The 24,002-nt window shown below is 53.1% G+C and overlaps 6 protein-coding genes across 6 annotated transcripts; 3 read left to right on the top strand and 3 right to left on the bottom strand.

Moving 5' to 3' along the window:
* Nucleotides 1-642: 642 nt before the first annotated feature.
* Nucleotides 643-1,813, top strand: PG998_009385 (Chaperone J-domain-containing protein; the record flags this gene model as incomplete). The annotated part of the gene is made up of 2 exons (XM_066876201.1): nucleotides 643-1,183; nucleotides 1,248-1,813. The coding sequence occupies 2 exons, from the start codon at nucleotides 643-645 to the stop codon at nucleotides 1,811-1,813; spliced, it is 1,107 nt and encodes a 368-aa protein (XP_066728357.1).
* A 649-nt stretch (nucleotides 1,814-2,462) lies between these two features.
* Nucleotides 2,463-4,489, bottom strand: PG998_009384 (protein serine/threonine phosphatase 2C; the record flags this gene model as incomplete). The annotated part of the gene is made up of 2 exons (XM_066876200.1): nucleotides 2,463-4,354; nucleotides 4,438-4,489. 2 exons carry the CDS (start codon nucleotides 4,487-4,489, stop codon nucleotides 2,463-2,465), a joined length of 1,944 nt encoding a protein of 647 aa, XP_066728356.1.
* A 1,333-nt stretch (nucleotides 4,490-5,822) lies between these two features.
* Nucleotides 5,823-7,513, top strand: PG998_009383 (uncharacterized protein; the record flags this gene model as incomplete). The annotated part of the gene is made up of 7 exons (XM_066876199.1): nucleotides 5,823-6,083; nucleotides 6,154-6,159; nucleotides 6,212-6,245; nucleotides 6,300-6,469; nucleotides 6,530-6,537; nucleotides 6,592-6,741; nucleotides 6,808-7,513. 7 exons carry the CDS (start codon nucleotides 5,823-5,825, stop codon nucleotides 7,511-7,513), a joined length of 1,335 nt encoding a protein of 444 aa, XP_066728355.1.
* A 490-nt stretch (nucleotides 7,514-8,003) lies between these two features.
* On the bottom strand, nucleotides 8,004-11,617 carry PG998_009382 (Low affinity vacuolar monovalent cation/H(+) antiporter; the record flags this gene model as incomplete). The annotated part of the gene is made up of 3 exons (XM_066876198.1): nucleotides 8,004-8,426; nucleotides 8,484-11,325; nucleotides 11,457-11,617. 3 exons carry the CDS (start codon nucleotides 11,615-11,617, stop codon nucleotides 8,004-8,006), a joined length of 3,426 nt encoding a protein of 1,141 aa, XP_066728354.1.
* A 1,897-nt stretch (nucleotides 11,618-13,514) lies between these two features.
* On the top strand, nucleotides 13,515-14,748 carry PG998_009381 (26S protease regulatory subunit 8; the record flags this gene model as incomplete). The annotated part of the gene is made up of 3 exons (XM_066876197.1): nucleotides 13,515-13,749; nucleotides 13,815-14,475; nucleotides 14,526-14,748. 3 exons carry the CDS (start codon nucleotides 13,515-13,517, stop codon nucleotides 14,746-14,748), a joined length of 1,119 nt encoding a protein of 372 aa, XP_066728353.1.
* A 1,019-nt stretch (nucleotides 14,749-15,767) lies between these two features.
* PG998_009380 (uncharacterized protein) lies at nucleotides 15,768-18,648 on the bottom strand (the record flags this gene model as incomplete). Its single annotated transcript, XM_066876196.1, has 2 exons — nucleotides 15,768-16,778; nucleotides 16,834-18,648. 2 exons carry the CDS (start codon nucleotides 18,646-18,648, stop codon nucleotides 15,768-15,770), a joined length of 2,826 nt encoding a protein of 941 aa, XP_066728352.1.
* Nucleotides 18,649-24,002: the final 5,354 nt, after the last annotated feature.

Genomic DNA, 24,002 nt, shown 5'->3' with positions numbered 1-24,002 from the left:
GTTGGCCACCGAGTTCACAGTCCCAATCACGTCGAGACTTGCTGCATCTCTCTACTCTACACAGCGATGCTTGATCAAAATCGTCATAGCCTAGGCCAAGCCCCAAGCTTCGCAGCTTGATCGGAAAGATACGTACCCCTCGCTTACAGTGAATCGACACTCTCCCGCACTCGCCACAAGCCACATCTCCAAGGGAGTCACTCAGCCACCTTGCACTTAACACTTATCAATTGAGTGGTAGGAACTGTCCCCGTTCCCCGTGGTACAAGCAAAAGCAGCAAGGGTAGTGGCGTCGTCTCTCTGACCAGATATCGACTCCATCCAATATTCTGCCTACTTCCGAGCCTTGCCATAAGGGAAAAAAAGACCACCTTCTTAGAAAAGCCAGCTGTCTCTCGCTCGGATCCCTGCCGCTCACGTTTGCATCAGCTGTTCAACGTGTCTCGTGTCTGTCGTTTTCAAAACAACGACTCATCCATCCACTACCCATATACCGACGCAGCCAGCCCGCCCGCTATACAACCGCACTCGGCTGTATATATATCGGGGACCACACTCTCCGTTGAAGACCACGACGACTACCGAATAAACTACCAATCGGCACGAAAGGGAAAGAATCCGATCGGATAAAAAAACGCGGCAATGCCCAGCGCAACCGCATCAGGCGCCGACGCGGGCGGCGCCAACGGCTCGGCAAAGCACAGGGAGCACAACCAGGGCAACCAGGAGCGCAAGTACACGGTCGAGCAGAAGGCGGCGGTGCTGCGGATTCGTCGGTGTCAGCCGACGGCTTTCTACGATATCCTGGGCATCGAGGCGGTTAAGACGACGTGCAGCGAGGCCGAGATCAAGAAGGCCTACCGCAAACAGTCCCTGCTGACGCATCCGGACAAGAACGGCCACGAGCACGCCGATGAGGCCTTCAAGATGGTCAGCCGCGCCTTCGGCGTGCTCGGCGACAAGGAGAAGCGCGAGAAGTTCGACCGCTTCGGCACTGACCCAGACTCGCGCTTCGAGAGCGCCCGCGCCCAGGCGGGCAACCCTTTTAGCGGCTTCGGCGGCGGGAGACCGGCGGGTGGTGGTGGCCCGGGTTTCGGCGGTGGTAATATGTGGGAGGAGGAGATCAGCCCGGAAGAAATGTTCCAGCGCTTCTTTGGTGGTGGTTTCGGGGGCCCGTTTGGAGGTAAGCAAAACCGAACCGGGCGGCTGCGCCATACACGACCTGTTTGACAGAATTACTGACAAAGATACGTATGCACAGGCTTCGACACGGGACCGCAGTTTGTCTTCAACCTCGGCGGGAATAGGGGGATTCCGGGTACATCAGATGGGCGGCGCGGGGCCACGCAGGCGGCCACGTGAAGCCGCCGCCGCCGGTCCGCAACGAGAAACGACGGGCTGGGACACGCTTGTCTCGCTACTGCCCATCATTTTTCTCTTCCTGTTCCCGCTGCTGACCTCGGTCTTCTCGAGCGGCGAGACGCAGTCGCCCACGCCCAAGATGATGTTCGAGATGGGGGCCCCGCCTAACACGCTCCACCGCCGGACGCCCAAGCACAACATCGACTACTATATCAACCCGCAGGACGTGCCCGGGTGGACCGACTACATGTTCAAGCAGCTCGACACGCAGGCCGAGATCAAGTTCACCAACGAGCTGCGCTTCCGGTGCGAGTCCGAGATGCGGACGCGCGAGGACCTCTTCAGCCAGGCCCAAGGCTGGTTCTACCAGGATCCGGACAAGATGCGGGTCGCCAGGGCGTTTGAGATGCATAGCTGTAAGAGGCTGCAGAAGATGGGATTGAGGAGGTGACCGGCTGATGGCTATGCAAAGGAAATGCTAGTCGAGATTTCCCGTTGACGAGAGCATGCCGGAAGAGGAGAAAGAAGAGCGTCAATATTTCCCAAACAAATGTTTTTTCAAGAGGTGACCGGCATGGGGATGATGATGATGATGACATATGCACTTCTTCTGAGGAAAGAAACATCCATGGCCTGGAGTATAGAGGCTCATCTCCACTGTCTCTATCAGGGTACTTGCAACTTTGCGGCTTTTGGTCGTGGTACGATAGATTCCTGGATGGTATGCTTTATGCATTTTAATGATACGATGCGGTGCCTTGTGTAGACTGTTCTGTACATTACCAGTACGATATATAAAGGCCTTGATTTGGCTATATTCGAATGCGAAAGCGGCACATCGGTTTCCAAAAGGTGAAGAGTCTTATTTTTGTGCATATTGTTATCATTAGTGATAACTTGCAGCCCAGTATGGGAACAATAGAGGACTAGTATCCATGTCTATTTTGCTGATGGCGGCTCTGCGTGACCTTGTCCTCAGCCTCTAACCTGAGCCTCATGGGAGCTTTGGGTCGTGCTCAATACCAGTACACGAAGCTACCCACCCGATATAATCTAGCCCGTGCGTGTTGCTACTGTTACTGCTACTTGTACAGGAGTGTTTATCTTCGGCCCCTCCTGGGATCGAGAGCTTCGTTGCGCCGGTAGTCCCTGATTTCCTTGGTACCCAAACTGCCCAGTCCACCTTCGCTCCTTCTCTCCCAGCCGCCGAGGCGGACGACCAGACAGGTCGCATTATCCCCGTTACTCGTAACCTCGGAGGCATAGTTTACCACATCCGTGGCTCCCTCCTCGGGTGTCTTGGCCTCCTTTACGATGTCTACAATCTCCTGGTCGCTGAGTGTTCCGGAAACACCATCGGACATGAGCACGATGAAGCTGTACTGTGCTTGGCCGATCTCGGTCCGGGTGATCTCGGGCTCGGCCGACACGCCCAGGCGCTTGGACTGCATATCACCAAAAGCGCGCGAGTTCGCCAGGCCCTGAATACGCTCCTCGCCGAAGGAGTCGGTAATGAAAGAGGCCGTATAACGGCGCAGTCGTTGAGCCTCACTGGGGGAGCTGGGGTGGTGATCGCTAGTCAGGGGCTTCGCCAGGCCTGTGGAGGTTTCGCATAGCAATATGCGCGTGTCGCCCACATGGGCAACAAGCAATGTGCTAGTGGCTGCCGGATGCCAGAACGGCGCGGGTGTCGGGGTAGAGATGAGAGCGATAGAAGCAGTAGAGCCCCCCTTAAAACGTTTCCCGCCTCCGATCCCATGGCCTGACGGGGGCGAGTGATGCGGTGCCCCTAGGATCTCGTCATTATTGAGAGCGGCATCCGACACGTACGGGTCATCGGGATCCGGTTTACGTGCTTGTGCCCTAATGAAATCTAGATCGGCCCGGAGGAAGGCATAGGTCAAGACGGATTCTATCGTGACAGGCGGTTCGGGGGCGTCGGGCTCTCGCCTCAACCCAAAATGGGGCGGATTGAAGCGTCGGAAGTAGCCTCCAATCGCGTCCTTGTACTCTTTCACAAGGGACTTCTGCAATCTGAGTGCCTTCGACTCGTTGCCTTCGGCAGGTTCGGGCTTAGAGCCGGCCATGGCTTCGGCATTGTCCACCTCCTTGATGCCGCCATGCGTGTTTTTCTCGGGTATCTCGGCGGCATCCTTGACTTCCTGGGGGCCCTTTAGATCCACGTTTTTCAGTTGCTTGGCCCCGCCGGCATCTTTATCTCTCATCATAAGGGTAGGGGGTTGCTGAGTTTCCTGAGCATTTTTCCTGTTGGCTTTGAGGCTACTTTTGAGTTCAAACTCGGTAGCTGCCTCCTCGATGTATCCATGTAGCTCTTCTCGTAGGAAGTCACTGCACTGGTTACCACCATGGCCATCGAAGACGGCGAAGTAGAAGATCTGGGGGTCACCAAACGCGCTGTCTGCCGTGGTAGCCTCCCCGCTCTTTTTCATGGCATTGCGAACCAGGCTTATTGGGGTGCGTTTCGCAAAGGACGGCAAGTCGATGGTGCCCGCCTGGTTTGTGTCCTCGTTGTGCGGCCGCTGGCCCCGAGACTCGGCGACTCCGAAGTGGTGCTTCGCACTGCGTAACGGTATCCGTACGACGGTCAGGTCACGGTTCGACGACACGTTGGGCGGGGCGGCCGCAGGGGCAGGCGATGAGCCCGGAGTGGGCACATAGCGTGTCGCGGCGGCTCGAGGCAGCCTGTGGTGTGGACCGGATATACGCGAATCTGGGTGTAGAGACGACGAGGGAAGATGTGTCACGAAGTAATTATGGAAACCACGTCGAGAAGCTTGCGCCTGTGCAGCGGCCGAGGCCGAGTCTTGCGGCGGCTGTTCGGGAGCGCCAGGCTCACTAGTGGAAGCGGCATCAGTCTTTCGCGTGACGGATAGGCAACGCAATGGGGTCCGACGCAGGGATTTCGTGGGCCGCAGTGCGTGTAGTGCTGGCCCTCTTCGTGCTTGAGCTTCGACGTAGCTGGCGATGAAACCTGGCACAAGCAGTTGATCAGCACATGGTAGTCCGGACACCCCAGAGAGAACAAGCTGGTCAGACAGGCTACGGACAACTTACCATAGCTATCCCCTAATGACCACCGTTTTGAAGATCGTGGGCGGAAAGACATGATTGCGTTGGAGTGCCACGTGGGTTAAGAGTTTCTGGTAAAACACTATGGTGGCTATTGCAAAGTGTAACGGGTGCGAATGCAGTCCATCAAGCATGCGGCACGATCCAGGATGAAATCTACGATGTGGCAATCCAATGCTGGCAATGGGGGTTAAGCGAAGCCAGATAGCGAGCCGAGGCCAGATTCTTCGAGGGTATTGTCGGATCTTGACGGGCGAATTTATGCGGTGGGAAGGTCCAAAGCGAAGTCGTGGTCGAAGATTGCCGTGCGTATTTTTGAGGGGGTTGTTGAGGAGAGAGGATTGGTTGATGGAGGAGGGTATGCGGCGTTGTCGAATTGCAAAGCACTCACTACTCACTAGGTTACACGATTCCCTGCGACTTGGACTTGGTTTGCTGTATCTATCCACTCACTATATACTCACTCGCCCGCCCGCTGCCTTTTGCTGCTGCTCCGGCCGCTGCTGCTGCTGCTGTTTGAGGGGGCCCTTCATTGAGCATTACCTAATGGACAGGCCTTGCTTGCCCCGGCCAAGTCCATGGGTCTTGGTACGTGGGCTCTTGCCGATGCAACCGGAGATGACCGCATAGCCGTCTGTCTGTCTGCCACCTGCCTCCCTGCCTCGCGCCTCGTGCCTTCGAGAGTCAAGAGTCAAGTACGGAGTATGTAATGTATGTATGGATGTATGTACGTATGTGCGTATGTAGCTACGAAAGTTTATGCACTCGATCTAGCATGCTGCTGCTGGTTGCCGCCGATGGATACACCCCTACTGGCGGCTGACGAGAAACGGTCGGTGCTACCCGATTATTCATCTACCAAGGACAACCGACCTCGAAACCCAAGACACAGACAGGCAAATGGTTATGTCCGGCACAGAATCGGCGTCACCACTTGCTGCTTGCCCCGTCATCCACATCTCTGATGATCGATCTTCCTCGCTTCCCCAAGCTCTGCCCCAACGCGCAGTCCACGTGCACGTCCTACCCTCCACCAAGCCAGCACCAACCTAGTCAAACCCCCGGCGTCGTCGTTGATAATTCGGCAAACCTCACACTCGCTTGCTTGGCCTGCCTAGCAACCCGGGCTCCACTTTCACTGACTCTGGATATCTTTTCCCCCCCAAGTCACGCCGGCCCTACTTTGCAGTACAACCATCCAGCATGTCCATCTCCAACGTGGGCTCGACGGTTCTACAGGTCGTCGTCTTTGTGACAACTCTGGTCAACTTCCAATCCGCACTGGCCCATGTGGAACCTGTAGCCCTCATCGGCCTCTACATCGTGTCGCGGCTGTTTGCCCGGAGGCCCGACGACTTCTGCGTCGAAGGATGCCTCGCCCAGTGAACTCAGATGTCGAGGTTGCCGTCAATGGCTATATAACGCCGCGGGAGGAACACTTCATGTCGGGAGCCTCCCCACTCGAGCCCGTCCACCAGCTGCACGACCGGCGCGCCTTGAGCTCAGTCCAACAAGCCCCCAACCCTGCAAGCCTAGCCAGAATGCTCTCCAATGCACAGAAGCCAGGCCACTCTACCAAGGTCAGCTTGCGGGACCGCATATGCTGCCATCAATGGAACTGGTTCACAATGGTAAAGCACCTCTCATCAGTCACGTTGCTATACCGAGGTGTTCCACCTATGCTAACACCCTTGTTGCCAGACCATGGTAAGCCAGCAGACAGAGCTGCCATCCTTTTCCTATTCTCACCTCCTTTTAGGCAACAGGCGGCATATCCAATGTTATCCATACTTGTAAGTTAACCGGAAGCCACATTGGTGGTTGCTTTATATCTAATTGGGCTATAGTGCCGTATGATGCAAAATGGCTTCATTACATCGGCCTCGTCTTCATGTTGATCAATATTGGTTTCTTCCTGGCGAATTGCGCACTCGCCATCATGAGATTCCGGTTCTCGCCCGGTGCTTTCATTCACTCCTTCACGGATCAGATGGAGTGCCTTTTTATTCCAGCTGTGGTAGGCATTCATCCCGTTGGTTCGTACTTGCAGTCTGGGAAATCTGACTTACAATACTAGGTTGTTTCGTAAGTAGGCAAAGGTCATCCAGCCCGATTCGTCCTCTAACATACCTTCTCAAGGGCGGGCATCATTCTGATCAACATATGCGAGTACGGCGTACCATACACTGGCCCTTGGCTCCAACGTGCTGTCGAAGTGCTCTTCTGGGTATACATCACCGTGAGCGTCACCGCTAGCTGTGGCATGTATTTGGTACTCTGGTCCACACAGTCAGTTCTCTCAGCCACCGACTTTTACATCAACCGACTGGCATCCTTTTTCTAACTCATTTGTAGGATCTTTCCCATACATACCATGACTCCAGTATGGGTCTTCCCAGCATACCCCCTACTCTTGGCCGCGCCGTTCGCTTCCAACCTCATCAGTGGCGTAACTCAGCAAACGTCGGCAGCCGTGGCCATTCATAAGCTAGCTATTGCCGTATGTGCCCTAACAGTTCAAGGGACCGGGTTCCTTATAAGTTTCATGGTATGCGCGGCCTTCTTGTACCGTCTCATGACGCAGAAGCTCCCGCAAGACATGCAGCGACCTGGCGTGTTCATCTCCATCGGCCCCGCGGGCTTTACTTGTGCTGGTGTCGTTGCTTTGGGGCGCCAGGTGGACATCATCTTACCAGACGATCTGGACGGGCGAGTGTACGCAATCTGGAGTTTGCGGTTTCTGTCGATCGTGTTGGGTCTGTGGCTTTGGGGGTTGAGCAAGTGGTTCTTCATCGTATCGGTCGGGTCACTACACAAGTATCTGCGCAAGGAGCATGCCTTGCCTTTTCAGATGACATGGTGGAGTTTTGTCTTTCCCAATACGGCTCTTTGCACGGCCACGTCAGCATTAGCCAAAGCGTTCGACAACACGGGGTTGAGGATTTACAGCTGCGTTATGGCAGCGATACTGATTGTAGTGTGGTGCTTGGTCCTCATGAGAATGCTGCAGGCCCTGTGGCGACACGAGGTGCTCTGGCCGAAGGAGCTAGACAGTGACTAGAGACGCCATTGAAGTAAACTACAACTAGATTTCAGTATATTGTCAAACGATTATAATGATGTCATGCTTGTCCGTGTCATCTGGCGGCTTTGAGCTTCTTAACACCAATTGCCTACATGCATACCTACGTGTACTTAGACATACATTCGAGTACACAAGTTGTTCGACTTGATGCTCCTGCGCCTTCTGTAGTTTGGGAAGCCAGAATTCACTTGTGGCTTTCTTTCTACGGCGCTCGGCACAAACAATATGAACAAATCAAAAGGAGTAGACATTCACGATGAAAGCAATAAGGCCATATCCTCGCAAGTATAATTATAGTGAACGAATCTAGTCATAGTCCACACAACATGGAGAGGTATTCTAGTAACATAACAAATTCCCACATGCCAAAATCAGGTCAAGCAATACTCCCCCAAAGTAGCCACCTTTGCCGGGGCCGTGTAATTATGTCGTAATGCGATAGAGTCTCATCCATCCTAATCCATCATTAGAACGCGACACCCTTGGTGCTGCGCCCAACCGTTTTATACGTCCCTGACTGGGCATCGTAGGTATCAAACCTAGTTGTGTCAAAAGCAGTGTCCGTGTACCCGGAGAAATAGAAGCCGGTTATAACCACAGCATACGTCAACAAGAGGATGCTGCCTTTGAAGTAATTGCTCTTGCCTTCGCCGTAAACGTAACTGAGCAGGAAGACGCATAGAATGACGGTCACCATGTCCCACTGGGGGAACAATAAGCTGAACGTATAATGGGCGATATCTGGATCCGACAGTGTTGGAACAACTTGGTATACTGCGGAAAACAAGACCAGAGCAGGTATCTGAAGGAGGCACACTTGGAGGGCGTATGCAGATCCGATTTCCATGGAAAGCGCAATATTGCCATTCATAGCGAATGAAATAGCGTTCTGGGACACAAGTTAGCAAGCAGTCATCCACTGACCGGAAAGGAGCAATCATCTCACCAGGAACTCGGTAGTGTTCGGAACAAGGGCGAACAAAGTGATGCCAAGAAACTTCTCATCAATAGTGAAGTTGGTTAAAACCACATCGACCGTGTCGACCAGAATCTCGGCGACGATAGCATAGAGAACTGTGGCTCCCATCAATATCACCGCGCTCTTCATACGACTCCAATTCGGTGCATCATGACCACCATGCGCTTGCGGGTTCTGCACCGCGTCTTCCATATCAGGGAAGCCAGTGTTGCGTAACGGCGTTGGGCGCGCGTTAGCCGTATTACCAGAATTAGAGCCGAGGGCGGATGTGCGACGTGGGAGGCGGGCATCACGAGCGGCAATAGCAGCTGCAGTGGCTGCGAGCTCGGTCACACCGCGGATGAGGTTGTTGTTCTCCAGCTCAGAAAAGCCAGGTACGTGGACGTTGGATCGGATGCTTTCATTGTCGCCTCCATGAGTCTTGGGGGGTACCATGTGAGGGGTCTGGTTAGTACCATTAGGTAGGAGAACTCCCGAAGGCTGGCGCGAATGGTGGGCACTCGCTTGGCCTGATAGCCCAACCTGCCTCAAAGACTGGCCCAGGATGCGCTTGTAGAGATTGCTGTCTCGAATATCTGCTCCGGTAGCATCGACAGTGCCATGCTGCTCAGAGAAACGCCCCATATTGGAATGTTCTTCAGTCTTTTTCTCCTCCACCTCCGTGTTCCAGATAACGGCAGCATGAGTCCTCAGGGTGAACCAGAGTCCAGTGATATAGGACAAGAATAGGCAGGTGGCAGCCGCGTAACAGTAAGGGCGAACGGCCTCAAGGTAGAATCGATCGTCAACCTTGGGTGTCTGCGAGAAATAGCAGCGTCGACAATCGCGATCCCTTTCTTTGCTTTCAAGTGAGGGGCGGTGCTCGACACATTCCGTGCAACTGAGCTCATGAGTGCCGTAAATCTGGTAGAACAAAGTAGGCCCAAAAGCAGCCACCACAGCAAAGAGTAGCATTGTCGAAGTAACGCCCGCAGACCTAGCATTGAACCGTTGCGTCTTGCGTTTGATAGCGCCAAAGCACATAGAAAGACCGGGGAGAAAGAGAATACCTGCGAAGATGCTTCCAATAATGCTTCCTTCCACAAGTGCCCCTTTGCCCTGTTTGAGGGCTACACAATAAAGGAAGACCTCCACGATGGTGGAAAAGAAGGCGTTGATGGCGGCACCAAGCCCCATAGAAGACTGGGCAGAGATAGACGCGACTGCCTGTCCGATGAAGTATGCCAACGGGATGATGGACAACAAGCCAGCCACGAAAAGGAAGCCCGGCGAGGTGATAAAGTTCTCCACATGCAAAATGCCTTCCAGGACAAGCCAGTCGAAGATGACAAAGATGACGACAGCCATGAGGTTGATGAGGAAGATGTTTGTACCGTCAATGGTGTACTTCCAGTATTTCGAGCCGACTGCTCTGTATGTACAGAGGAGGATGGAGGAGTATGTGCCATCGTTGTTGCGCGCCTGGGTGATGTCCGACTCAAAAGATAGTGCTAGAGGATGCCGCTTAAGATGATCAAAGAGGAGCATGGTGACTTTGCCCATCGGGATCCAGAAGACCAAAAACCAGCAAATGCCGGAGACGATGATCAATGAAGGACTGATGAGTCCGTAAAAAAATACGAAGAAGATGACCCTGCCAATGTTCCACTGGCCCCGGCCAAACATGCGTCTCTTCAGGCGGCGGCCCTGCTCTTCGATCTCTGCGTGGTGTGTGTGACGCCCGAGAAGGCTGTCAGTCTCGCTGGGTTCCGAGTCGATGCTTCTCCTGGACCGGCCAATGATCGAGCGACTGCTCTCAGGGCCAAAGAAGAGTCGGCCATACTCGAGATCGCCATTCTGCCACTGCTCATACTCGCTGATGCTTCTTCCCTCCCCCTGATCCTCATCCAGATACGCCTCATCTTGCTCTAGTCGAACGAACTTGCCAAATGGATAGAACAAGTAGCCAGCCAGGCCCCATAACACCCGGCCATATGCTCTGCCGCTGGGCGTGGCCGCGAATAGGAAACATACTACTGCGCCAAGAGCAGCGATGACGGCCATCCACCAACCAAAGGCGAGCGTCCATATCAAATTGAAGAACAGCAGCCATATACTAACATGACCTCCTGGTGACGAGTGGATATCACCCTCTGCATTTTTCTGGACAGAGCGGTCCTTCTTATACAAAGCGGGCTTCCATAACCGAATACCGAAAGGATGGGTTTCATTGATGGCCTGTTGTCGGTCTTTCAACGTGAAGCTCTCTGCATCACTGAGGTCGTCGTCGTCGTCGTCGTCTCCGTCATCAACTGGCGTCTCCTCGTCTTCCGTATCAGGCTGCTCAGTCTCACCTGTCGGCTGCTCACTTGTGGCTTGGTCTTCTTCCAGACGTTCCTCTATGCCACTTTCGTCTGCTGCATCACTTCTGCTCGACTGGACTCGCGATAAGGCTGGAGCAGCCATGGTGCGACGTCGAAGAGTCGATGGCTGTCTGGATGATTCTGTGTTGTATTGTGGTCGGGGCGACGAGTAGCTTTGCGCCCTCTCCGCGTTAACTTCTTCGTCTACCTCGTCAACGGCGTCGTCGGTCGAAAATACTCCTCCTCGATGAGGGGCCTGTGTATTCGAAGAAGCGCGGCGCGGCATGGGAGGCTTCCGTGGACGAGCTCTACCACGCTCAGGACCCAGCATCGGAGAGCGCAGAGGTTGTTGGGCACCGGTTCTCGAGAAAGCGCGATCAAGAGCAGCAGCAGAACTACTGAGGGAGGTCGAGTCGCCTCCATGATATGCAGCACAGCTCCCAGCAGGCGGGGGGTTTGCAGAGTCCCTGCAGGAGTGGCATTACATACGGTTAGCCTATACATTCAGTGACATCAGACGCATCAAGGCGAACAGGGACCTGTTGACTCTAATCATTGCGCTACAGACGATTGAGTTTGGGGACGCGACATACCATACGACGAAGCATCAGGTCTTCTCCGCACCGTATCTCCAGATTGATAACTTTCCGACATAGTTGTGTCTTCTCGAGAAGGAGGCTCGGTATGTGTGTTACCTTGTCGAGTATCGGTAGGAGATAGCGAGCCGGAATCGCCCAGGTCGCGAGAGGGTGGATCCATGGGAACGAACCGCGTTTCTGGGCTGGCCGTGTCTGTGTTATGTTTGTGGCGAGATGGGATACTGAGTGCCTGGAGGCCGTGAACAAACAAACCGAGAGCTCAGCTATGGGCCAGCAAGCTTCAGGGAATCTAAGACAGACCTTGAGCTGTCTTAGCAAGAAGAGGGAGAGGAAAACAGGCACAAGAAATTAATTATAGGTCTCCGCTTGGGCAGGGAGCCAAGGTCAGTACATAGCCTGGGGGTTGCAGCACTGAAATAGAAACGAAGCAAATAAACCCGCCAGCCAAACAGGTGAGATGTGAAGTTTGAGAGAACTAAAACCGGGCGATAAGCGCTTGTCGCTTGCCTGCTGGATTATTAGGGAAGAAGAGGGGAGGAAGGACAATGAGGCAACGCGGGAGCCAAGACAGCTACACCCAAACCAAGACGGCTCCTTCTTCCGTGAGGCGGTCTGTCTATCTTCCTGTTCGTCGCTATCTTCTGCAAGGTGGTGATACGAATAGGCAGGAGGTATCAGATCGCATGCATCAAGCATTGGAGGTATCGATCAACTGAATCGCAACTGCCCCCTCGTGATTACATATCTTGATGGGCGGAACGGTCATCAGCTGCAACTTCTTGCGATACATACATATGTACAGCGTACCCTTGTCTGATATGCCCCTTCGACGTTTAGCAGTGGATTAGGCCCTCCCCGACGGTGCTTGGCGGGCCTGAACCCATTTTCTGGGTACCTACATTCCATTCGGACCCGTAGCACTGGGCGGTACACTTTACTCGACCACAACACCGTCCATCAATTTGCCCATGCTGCATACCTCACAACGGCAGTCCCTCCCTCTAGTGGATGCATTGGAGGTTGGAAACTTTTAGTAGATGACGATTTCCCCAGATGGCGCGGCTAGCCCAGATGGCTGTATGTGCTCAAAGGTTCCAGTCATTTCGGCGATTGCGTACATTACGTCGCCTACATTCATTAGTAGAAAGCCCGAAGGTGGGAAATGTACTACAATCAGATGCATGTTGTGCTCGAGCGCGTGTCCACTCTTCATGCTGGGCAGGAGAACTTTTCCTATTACTGCTCCTACTGCTACTGCGCTACTCCAGTCCATCGTAGTCATCGGGGCCGCCTCCGCGAATAGGATCCGTAAGCACCTTCGTAGGGATTTTCTCAGTCGGTAACTCTGGCACAGGTGACTTCACCGTGCATTCAAGACACTGGAATACTGCAGTTGTCAACGGTGCCAAGCTACATCAGTCCACTCTCTTGCATCCTTGAGCTCTGGCCAGACGGATTGCGGCATTGTTTTGTCGGCAAGATAGACTCTACTTGAAGGCTCATTAATCAAAGCGCTCGGGAGTCTGAAGTCTGAAGCCTGAAGTCTGCCTGGTCTGGATTCTCAAAGGGTAATCGCGGCAACCGATGCTAATACGCTGATCGCCCAGGTTAGATACAAGTAAGTGCGAGGATGCTACTGCGCTAATGCAGCTGCATCGAGCCCCCCGCTTTGCCTAAACGGGCAGTCCGGGCAGTAGGAACCTTGTTATCCAGCTGGTAAGGCTGGTGTATGTGGCGGCCGGGCTACTTGTGGCTGATCGATCGTCTCAGCCACATATCCAAAGATAGCTGTCCCACGAGCCACCCCAGCCTCATAACCTTGCTCAGGTACCCAAGTACCGATTGGGTCGAACGTCGAGCTTCATCATCGGGGTCAGCCTACGTTCAACGTTAAGCAGCTGCTACACCACTAGCGATCGTGTCCATCTCCATCAACAACGAAAGGCTCCAACCCAACCCTTTCATCTTGTATTTCGCCTCTTTCTTAAATACCCCAGACATCACACACATTTTCGGACTTCTGCCACAGATCAGACTCTCCGGAGCTGCCAGCAACCATGGCGCTCGACAACTACTATGCCAACAAGATCGAGGCCATGAAGCTCGAGATCCTCAAGGGCCAAGCTGTCCTGCGCCGTCTAGAAGCCCAACGCAACGACTACAACTCGAGAGTGCGGTTATTACGAGAGGAGCTTGGTTTGTTACAACAGCCCGGCTCTTACGTTGGTGAAGTTGTCAAGGTTATGGGCACCAAGAAGGTGTTGGTTAAGGTCCATCCCGAGGGGAAATATGGTACAGCGCGAACACACCCAAGTATCAATATTATCACGATTTGTACTGACCAGGTGATTTCTCAGTCGTCGACGTCTCCGATTCCGTAGATATCGCAAAGCTCACAGTCGGCAAGCGAGTGACGCTACTGTCCGACTCCTACAAACTTGAGAAGATCCTCCCATCCTCAGTCGATCCTCTGGTGTCTCTCATGATGGTAGAGAAGGTTCCCGACAGCACCTACGACATGATTGGTGGCCTAGATCAGCAAATCAAGGAAATCAAGGAAGTCATCGAACTGGGTCTCAAGCACCCCGAGCTCTTCGAGTCACTCGGTATCGCGCAACCCAAGGGTGTCCTGCTCTACGGTCCTCCGGGTACGGGAAAGACGCTGCTGGCCCGAGCCGTTGCCCACCACACAGACTGCAAGTTCATCCGGGTGTCTGGTTCCGAGCTGGTGCAAAAGTACATTGGTGAAGGTTCCCGCATGGTGCGTGAGCTGTTCGTCATGGCCCGTGAGCACGCCCCATCCATCATCTTCATGGACGAGATCGATTCCATCGGTTCTTCTCGTGTCGAAGGCTCCTCGGGCGGCGATTCCGAAGTTCAGCGCACAATGCTGGAACTGCTCAACCAGTTGGATGGGTTCGAGCCCACCAAGAACATCAAAGTCATCATGGCGACCAACCGTCTAGACATTCTGGATCCCGCCCTCCTGCGACCCGGTCGTATCGACCGAAAGATCGAGTTCCCCCGCCGAGTGTCGAGGCCCGTGCCGACATTTTGCGAATTCACAGCCGCAAGATGAACCTGACCCGTGGCATCAACCTGACCAAGATCGCCGAGAAGATGAACGGATGTTCGGGTGCCGAGCTGAAGGGTGTATGTACCGAGGCCGGTATGTACGCACTGAGAGAGCGACGAGTGCACGTTACACAGGAGGACTTCGAGTTGGCGACAGCCAAGATCCTGAACAAGCATGACGACAAAGAGGTTTCGCTCCAAAAGTTCTGGAAGTAAGCTATGTGGTTTGGTTCACATTGGAATGGAGGTGGCTTGCACGTTGCCTCGTGTGCCATGTATAATTATTGGAGAGGGCCGCGGCCGAGCCACATGGTAGTTAGCCGGCATGGTCAATCGAAAGAGCTATGCAGTTGACTTCCTCCCAAATGATGATTATTGATGACTCAGCGGTCCTGATAGTGTTTCTATACTTGTCTTTGCCCCTGTGTATGTGAGTATGCAATCGAGAAGTAGCAATCGTTTATCTGACTTGATAGCACCAGCCCACACCTCCAACGAGTTCGGCTGTTTTTCGTATCTGTAAGAGCTGTTCATACTGAGCTACCAACTACGTCGTTGCGGGATGATATTTGTCTGGTTGGCTGCCTAACTAGCATGAGTACATACTGGGCCGACCACTTGGGCCCTCTGGCATGTATTCTCCCGGCCTTTACAGCCACATTGCATGGTAAGAGGCCATGGGAATGACCTTCACTCGTCCCTCTACAGTCTCCCGGAAGCACAGACTGGGTGGCCGAGACAAGCCAGTTTCACATATTTCGTGCGAATCACCGTGGGCGAGAAGACATGCAATATCGTCACAGGTACTTGGTTGATATCAACGAATAAATAATTGTCTACGATCAGGTTGAACAACACGACATTGCGATGCATGCATAGATAACCCCTTTTCCAGTGCACGCTTTTTGCTGTGAGCCAACTAAATTTGCTGAGCCAGCTAAACCAAGAGATGTTATACTCCCTTAATTTTCTCACATGTACCCCAAAACCAAACCATGCGGCGATGATATGATTACTTCATCCATTGAACGCCGTCCGGAAACATTCATCAGTCGTCCCGTCGCACTCCGTAACGGATCGAAGTGGATGTTCGTATGCTACCTGTGTACAGATGCCAAAATGCTCATTCTATGCATGCATCCTCGGGAATTGAGATATGCAATTTCAAGAGTAATCGTTGAAGGTCGTTTTCCTTCCTTCCCCAGCCCCGTCCCTTTGCCGACCAACTGAGTCAGCTACCTCCTGAACGGGGCCTCACTTTCGCTCCGAATATGTCCCCTTTTCCCATTGGCTGTTTGGCTACTCTTCTCCTGAAGTCTCCAGATCCATTCAACTATGGTCTCATAGCAAAGCACAAACTGCCTGAGACTCTGCACCATGCTGAGTCTCTGACTCCTAAAGTCCTCCACCGTTCTCGCGATCAAATCAATAGAGTCATCGCCAACCCATCTGAGATCAATAGAGTCGTCGCCACCGTTGCTGAGACCATTGTTCCCTCGCCCAATAGGAGCCCTTGATGATGACCGTGATGCGTTGACGCCGTCCATTTTGATGTCACCGTCATTATCCTTTCGTTTGTTTGCCGCCAACGATGCGATTCTCTCTCGCTTCAGCATGTCAATCACACTATCGACAGTGCAGAACGTTCCAGTACGGCCGCAACCGGCTGAACAATGAACAAGCATGGGTCGAGACTCGCTATCGGACTCTGGCTCGTCGTACCAATTGGGCGTAACACCCCGTTCGGTAGCGACAGACGCCGCGATGGTATTAGCATCAACGGGTAGGGCTGCGCGCTGCATAACGTTGGCCAGCTCCACGAGAGCGAGAAGATGCGACGGTTGCGCAGGTACGCCGAAATCTGGCCACGATGGATAATGAAGGTGCGTAACCTCCCGCATCGGTGCGAACGGATGAGCGGAGTGAGACATAGCAAACTTGCGAATGACCACATAAGGCGTCTCAGCTTGCGCCTGCGCCGGCGGAGCAGGATTAGACGAGCCTAGAGTCGTGGCAGTATTAGCACGGCGGCGACCGACCTCTGCTTGACTCGTCGTGTTCGCAGGATTGGCTCGATGCTTGTCTATGTCAAGAGACACCTTTTTTTCTGACAATGGTCTCAACTTGACTGCACCGTACTCGCGGTCGTTCCAGTAAGGGTGGCATTTCAGCTGGCCACCTTCTGATTCCGCAGTAAGCATGACGATGACTCGAACATCCTGGTCCCAGATAACCGACCAAAAGTCCTTCAGTAGATAGTCAGCAGACAGTCCAATACTACGGATTAAGCATGGTACATACCTCGAAAGTGGCTGGCAGGGGCCCTTGGGATGCAATATAGCGCTTCTTGCTCCGTGAAGCCCGGACGTGGCTGGCGTTAATGTAGTCGCAGGAACCTGGCGGTTTGCCCGAGAGGACCACACGAGCATGGTCAAAGGGAAGGATATCTTTGTATCGATTCTTTACTCCTTTCTCGATGCCCGATAGCGAGACGGCGGAGTTCGCTTTGCTCGGTGATGAGGCATTGAAGGCGGAATACGCTTCCTTCATGCGAGCCTGCTCATCGCGTTCTATCCGAAGGAATTTGTCCGAAACAGCCTTTCCACAATCTGACTTGGCAGCAGCTTCACGTAACCATCGAGGCAGTGAGTCCGCATCAACATTGGTAGGCACAGCGACTTCCATTTGTCCAACGCCATCTGCAAGGTCCATGTTTTGCCTAATGTTACCAAAAAAGGGGTTGGCACCATTTGAAGCGGTTGGGAGCGTAACGCCCCCAATGACTGGAGCAAATGTAGGTCGTCCTCCATCATTGGAAGCGACAGGACGACCAGCTCTTTCAGCGGCGTGACGATAGTCGATCCAGTCAGGATAGGCGTTTGCAAATGCGTTGAAACCACCCCTTAACAGATACGCATTCTCGGTGTAGGATTCGTTGGCGAATTTCTTGAACATGTTCATAGCTGATAACGCATCACGCTTCTCGCAAGAAGCCGCATCGTAAAGAATAAGATTCTTGACCCCTCGCCACTGGGAAAACTTTTCCTGGTCCTCCTCAGTTTGTAGTGTTTTCTGCAGCTTCTCCAGATTAAAAGTGGCTCGTTTCAGCAAGGTAGTAGGAATGCACAGATTCAGTGCTCCTTTGATCCTTGATTGTGAGTAGTTCGTAGACACTCGTACGTCCAATAGTAAGTAATCATCTCCAGATTGGCTCTCAAGAATCTCTCTAAGCTGGGCCGGCATAATCAGACTTGGACCGCCTCCAGCAAGCGCAACCGGTAAGGTTTCTGAGCGGGGATGCGAAAGACCTGGGGATTGGAGGTCTGCCTTGTGCTGAGGGAGCGAAAGCCGCGGGTGCGCATCTTCAACTTTGGAGAGGTTGGAACGCCTCATGGGCTGGAAGGGAGATTCGGTTTGCGCGGGAGATGCATGCGTGGGCATGTCAAAGAACGAAGGCGCATTCAGGGAGACCTCCGAGTTTCGCTTCGAGTCAGACGAGACGTAGGCGGAATCGTGCAAGCTCTCGGAGTCAAGATCCATTCGACTGCCAGTGGTCTCGCGAGAGCGGCCCAAGGGAGGGCGCGACAACTCGAAAGGTGCCTCGTTCTGATTGGTCGCTCTTCGTGGGGGCGGCCTGGGCCTCAAAGAAGACGGTGGTTGCATAGGAGCGAACTGCGCGCTGCCCAGATTGAATGAATTTCCTCCCCTGTTGAGATCGGCCTGGCGCCTGAACGCCTCGAAGTCGGGATTGGCATCGAGAGGCATTTGCATGGGGATCGCAGCCCCGAATGATTTGACCGATGATGTGGGCGGGCTCCAGTTCGCCTTGGGAAGGACAGCCGAGTCCCGGGGGTCGGTGTGAGGGTCGACATTGAGCCCGAAATAGTTCGGGCTGGGTGATCGCACATCGGTGGGTACGGCCGGCGAAAGTTTGCTGCTTGCCGGTGGGTAAGGTTGGCCGACCGAGTGCGGCATGCGCGGTGAGGTCATGGGTGTGGTGGTGGACCTATTTGCGCGAAAGTTTTGCGAATTGGACTGGGAGTGGCGAGAGTGGTGCGAATGGACGGAATGGACGGAATGAGACGAGCCCAGAGGCGGCCTCGTGGACGTCTTCATCGTATAATGCGAAGTTGGCGTTTTCGTCGTCGTACTCGTTACGCTGCGGTCGAGGTCTCTTGCATTTGCTGATTCGGGCGCCATTACCTTCTCAGATGATAACTTTTCCCTTTCTTTCTTCCTGTCCCATGGAAATAGCCTTACGTCAGAGGAGAAAAAAGGTCGTTTGTGACCCGCGCCTTTTACTTCAGACTAGACATAGCGATGATGGGTAGAATTTTAAGTTGTCGATGTTGATGGATGTGGGTTGTGCTATCGGTGAGACGGCAACTCCTTTCTTTAAGGAGCAACAACCAGTACACTATCAATAATAGTGAGCAGCAGATATGGCGGTTTATGTCCTGCGTCCTGCGGCCTGCGTAGCTGCTCCCAGCGTCAGAAGGGGCAAAAAGAAAAAGGCTGTGGTGAGCCAAGTAGGTGATGGTTGTTGTAGTAGCAGATAACTAAGAGAAGGTCTAGTTGGGCAGCTAGGACACGAGCGAGCGAGCGCGCAAGTTAAAAGGTATGGTGAATGTACTTTATTCCCGAATCCGGTGGCCACAGAAGCTCAGCTCCTTGTGGAAACAGCGGCACAGGGTCGAAACACGAAAAGAGGGGGAAAGAATGGTCTATCAGAAGACCCTGAGATTCCATGCGGTCTGGGCCTGGGCGATCTCCTGGCAATGTGGCAGGGGCTGACTCCGGTGTGAGCTGGGTGGGATCACTGGAATGGGGAGGCCGGCCTAAGTTTTTGTTGAAAATAGCGAGAATAGGAAAGGGGGGTGTTGAAAGACAGATTAGAAAACATGGGAAATCCAAGAGAGAGAGCAGATGTCATACATGAACAAGAGATGGAGTCCCTGAGACTTGATTCGCCGGGGCAGGGCCTTTTGGCGGAGCTGAACGAGGGTGGTAAGGATCTACAAATAAACGGCGCAATGCATCGAGAGAACAAGGCACAGGGGTCAATTGCGTGACGGGTTTCTGGGAAGTAGTGCTACATGGGCGGCGCTTTCTGGTTAGCCTGGCCAGCAAAACCAGCAAGGCCAGGCCATCGTGACAGGAACGATGTTGCATCTGTCCGTGGGGGAGGGAAGAGTCTAGGCAGTAACTAGGGGCAGATGTTGCGCTGCGCAATCCTGCCCGCTCGGCTCCGTTCGCAGAGATTTGACTCATTGTGGGATGTGCCTCCTCCGGCTCGTGAGTCGTGACGAGGTCGATGCCTGCGATGAATGTATCGCGACTCCAAAGATACCTGCCTATTGCAGAAGCTGAGCTCGAGTTTCGGTAGGCGGCAAACTATGACGAAATTGGACCCTGGAAAGCTTGCCTCTGAGAGGTGTCAAGGTGTACACAACCCTATCACGTCCATACAGAAAGGATCAATGCCAGTCAGCACAGCAGAAACCACATACACAGGGATGGCCATTATGCTGATTATTCATCCATCCCAGTCCCTCCTGTGGTACACGCAATACTATAGTGTGAGCCCGGATAGGCACATGCGCCTACTACAGGACTGGTACTATCATGTTCAATAGTATATTGGCCACCCGAACAAGACCGCCAGAAACATCGCCTGTACCTGTCACTCTAATCTTCCTCTATCTGCAGGAATAGAGGCCCCCAAGGACGAACCCTGTTTCACCGATTGCGCAAAACAGCATCCTGGTCGTAGTATTGGGCAACGCCCGTTGGCAGTTGGCCTAGCATTGTGAAGGTCGCTGTCTCGGGAATACCCTCATAATCCAGTCACTGTCAAACGCATGCCGCGCTCTCTTTGGCACCACAGCTAGCCACTGGCTATGCTATGATTAATGTCTAGTTAGGTGTCAGTTGCCCTTTTGTCACGGCAGCTAGACCCCTCCGCTCGGATATTGACGTCAGAGCCCTCTCAAAGGGATCAGATGAACTGGCGAACAATAACGCAGTGCTTCCATACATACATCTGTACCTGTTCAACTCAACTCTGCCCGATTTGTGGCCCACTGCCCGATGCCAACGGCTAATAATCACGATTATTGGCAAGGCGATTAATCTAAACACTTCGACATAGAGAGGTCTAGCATGCCTACAGTAAGCATGCAGGACCCCCACGCAGTGAGGTTTGGTCAAACCTACCAGTCTGCAATGCATACAAATGTGCAGTAGGTGTAAAGGTGAACAAGCAAGATTTGCCGTCCGGTTGATCAACAGTCAGCAACCCTCTGAGAAGGGCCCATGATCCTGCATCCGCAAGGTTGTAGGTAAAGAGGTTTGCCATCGCATTCGAGTCTGCAAGCTAGCAAGCCAACCAAAGACGATTTGCATTGCCATATCGGCCTACCCCTCTCGGTAGCAAGGTAGGTAGTACAGGGAGGTTGCACATCTTCAGGTGAGTACTAGCCTAACATGGTTGTATAGCTGCGGATCTTTCCTAATGCGTGTGTGGAAACTTGAGAGAATGTTTCCCTCATGCATTTTGGAGACGGACTAAATAGGGCTCCCAGCTTCCTTCGCAGTTTTGAAACACAGGCTGGAACGGTCCCTGTCAGCCTATGAATGCACCCTGCCTTGCGAATAGAAAGAGTATACAGCTACAAGGACATACGAGTTCGTAGGTCATGTCAACCGTCACTGTCCGGTGCAAAAGAATTATTCTAAAGCTTCCACTTGCCTTTAGTGTCCGCGTACTTGTAGCACAAGTCGAACAGAAAAAAAACCACTATATCCACTCTCCGGACTTCTCGATTCCTTCAGAAATACATCACTAACACGTCACGATTTGCAATTTTGGGCATCCAGCGTCTCCGGGCGAAGTTGGTTGGGCGGTGTGGAATTTATGCCCGTATCTCCGGCGATTGGTTATCGCACCCCTCGGTAGCGAAAGGGTCTAGGCTGATTGATCGCCATCCAAAAAATGCGTTGCTATCATTCCACCAACATATTGACAGCGCAACAGGTGACGGTTCAGTAGGACAGTTGACGGGCGAAATACAATGCATAGTAGCGGCCGATCCAGAAGGCGATCCTCATAGACTCATAACACACAACACATACTCGCCTGGGCTAATGCAGGACTGATAGCGAAGTGCGTGGTTGGCGGCCAGCTCTTGCACAACCGCAAATACGAGAAGGTAAGCAGCAAGAGTTTAGTCCGGGGGCAGACGACCTTGGGTGATCCCGTCTATTTACCAATTTCCCCATCCGTGTGGGCATGGGATTCAGAGGCGTGAGGTTGTGATTCCCATTTGCGCTCTTATCGCTTAAGGTCACCCATAACATGTCTCATTCCGTCCGCCTAAATTTAGCAGTCTGTTCCTCCCGTTGACTATTGCCCAAATTCCTTACTGCCAGCTTGCCAACTGTTTTATAGAGATAGAGAAGAGAACTGTTTGGGAAAACCCCTCGCTCCCCCATTTGAAAACATCACGCAAAGCCTTGACACGGAAGGGACTGGAGGAGGCTTTCCTCCACCATGCACGCACTGATAGCAGCATCTTGTATCAAATCGTGCAGATAAAAGAGCCCCATATCATATACGTACAGTATGCGGGGTGTTTCTTGTATTCTTTGTTTGCGTCGTATGCAAGGTCGAGGTCTAGCCAGCTGGTGTGCGGGAGCAGTTAGCCAATCCGCTTTGCTATTCAAGCGAAGTGTGGCCTACCCGGGGTTGGCATGCAGGTAGCTGTCAGCCAACGGGGATAAAAGAAAAAAAAAAAAAAGACGTCTCAAAGATCCAATGGCCGCTGGTCCTGCTAGCGAGCCGACTGGTTGTCAATGCCATAATCTCCCAAAAGCCGAAATGCTTATCTATAAAAAGTACACAACTCGCAAAGATTGCTGCATTTCTAGACAAGAAAAACTAGGCACACCTGACTGACTGCTATTAGCGAGCGCCCTGAGCTTTAGCAATGCTGCCGGCAACAAGATAAGGCAGAGAGAGATGTGCGTGGGATGAGGCAGTCGGCCCACCATCGTAAGTTCAGGCTTTGGTGTTGCGCCCTGCGTGTACAAGCCTCCCGTCTTCCGGCATCAGAGGGACCTCGCGAACATATGTTGTCATTATGTAAGTATACAGGCTTTTTGCTTGCAGGACACATGGTTTCTTGGGGGCGTGTGATCGTGTTTCATCGTCTTCGCTGGACAGCTCAGCTGGGTGGAGCCTTCGCTCTCTCGGAATCGAAGAACATAAACATACCATTTTCCTCGGCCCTTTCCACGCGGCCTCTATCGTAAATCTGCACTGGCACCCAACCAGGAGATCATGCATTCCTAGGGCCGTCTCCCAGCCTTGGCCGAATCGTTGCCAGCAGGTCTCGTGTCGCCGGGGCTCGGGGCTCGGGGCTGCATAGAAAGACCAGGGAGAGTTCTTGCTGTTTATCAGTCGCTCTCAGTCGCTCGCCTCGCATGCTTTGCCAAACATGGCCTGGAGCTTCCTTCGTCCGAGATCTGTAAGTTTTCGGTTCAGGCATCGCTATTTTGTCCCGCTCAAGTGGAAACGAGGAGAGGCTGCCTCGAAATGCTTGGATGCCCCTGCCGCCGGGACGATGCTACATTTACGATCAGGTTCCTCTCCTTGCCTGCGTGGTACCCTTGCGCTGTCTGGGAACAAGACTCTTCAGCCAGTATCGCTTTCATCCTAGAGAAGCTTCTTAGCTACGGCTCCAGATCAGCCTGCTGTTCTGCCCCATAGCTGATATGGGCGAGCAGCGAGCAGTGCAGCGAGCGAGAGTGGTTGAACGAGGAATACCGGCTGGCCCTGTTACGCCACGATATTGTGCCACCACAAATCTACCGACTCATTTTCTCATATTACCTGGCGACAAGATGCCTTGCCTTGCACTGGCATGCCTCGGAGAAGAATGGGAAGGATCCACGCGATCAAAAGTTCCCAAGCACTCCAGGAAATGCCCCTTTCAAAGCCAGGTACTCGTCCAGCCAAATGCACCACTGCAAACCGCCAGCTTCAGGCATCAACCATCCCTCGAGAGGCTGCGTAGAACCCATGCTGCAAAATATCCTATGCTGGGCTTAGGTTTGCGGCCACTGTGGTAAGGAAAGATGTGCTACTGCGCCTTATAGAGCCTTGAAAGATACCACTGATTTAGCAGCTACCAATTGCTATTGTGCGGCACGTGCTAAAAGGAGCCATACTATCTCAATATGCCGGTAGGGCAGCGATGTGTTATCAACATCGACCAACCATAAAGTATATGCGACAAGAGCTAAGTATCGGCAACAAGGATTGTCACCAAGCCTCATAGCTAAGACCAGCGGACCGGCATTGGTGAAACCAGAGGCAGTGACCTAGGACCGATCCAAGGATAACTCATGATGATGCGGTCCGTGGCAGTCGTCGACCAACAGATTATAAAATATTGCTATAACAGTAT

Source organism: Apiospora kogelbergensis (genome assembly GCF_038363985.1).
Source record: "Apiospora kogelbergensis strain CBS 113332 chromosome Unknown utg000006l_segment0_segment0, whole genome shotgun sequence".
Lineage (NCBI taxonomy): Eukaryota > Fungi > Ascomycota > Sordariomycetes > Amphisphaeriales > Apiosporaceae > Apiospora > Apiospora kogelbergensis.
The sequence above is the reverse complement of the archived record's forward strand: the minus strand, read 5'-3'. Positions and strand labels throughout refer to the sequence as shown.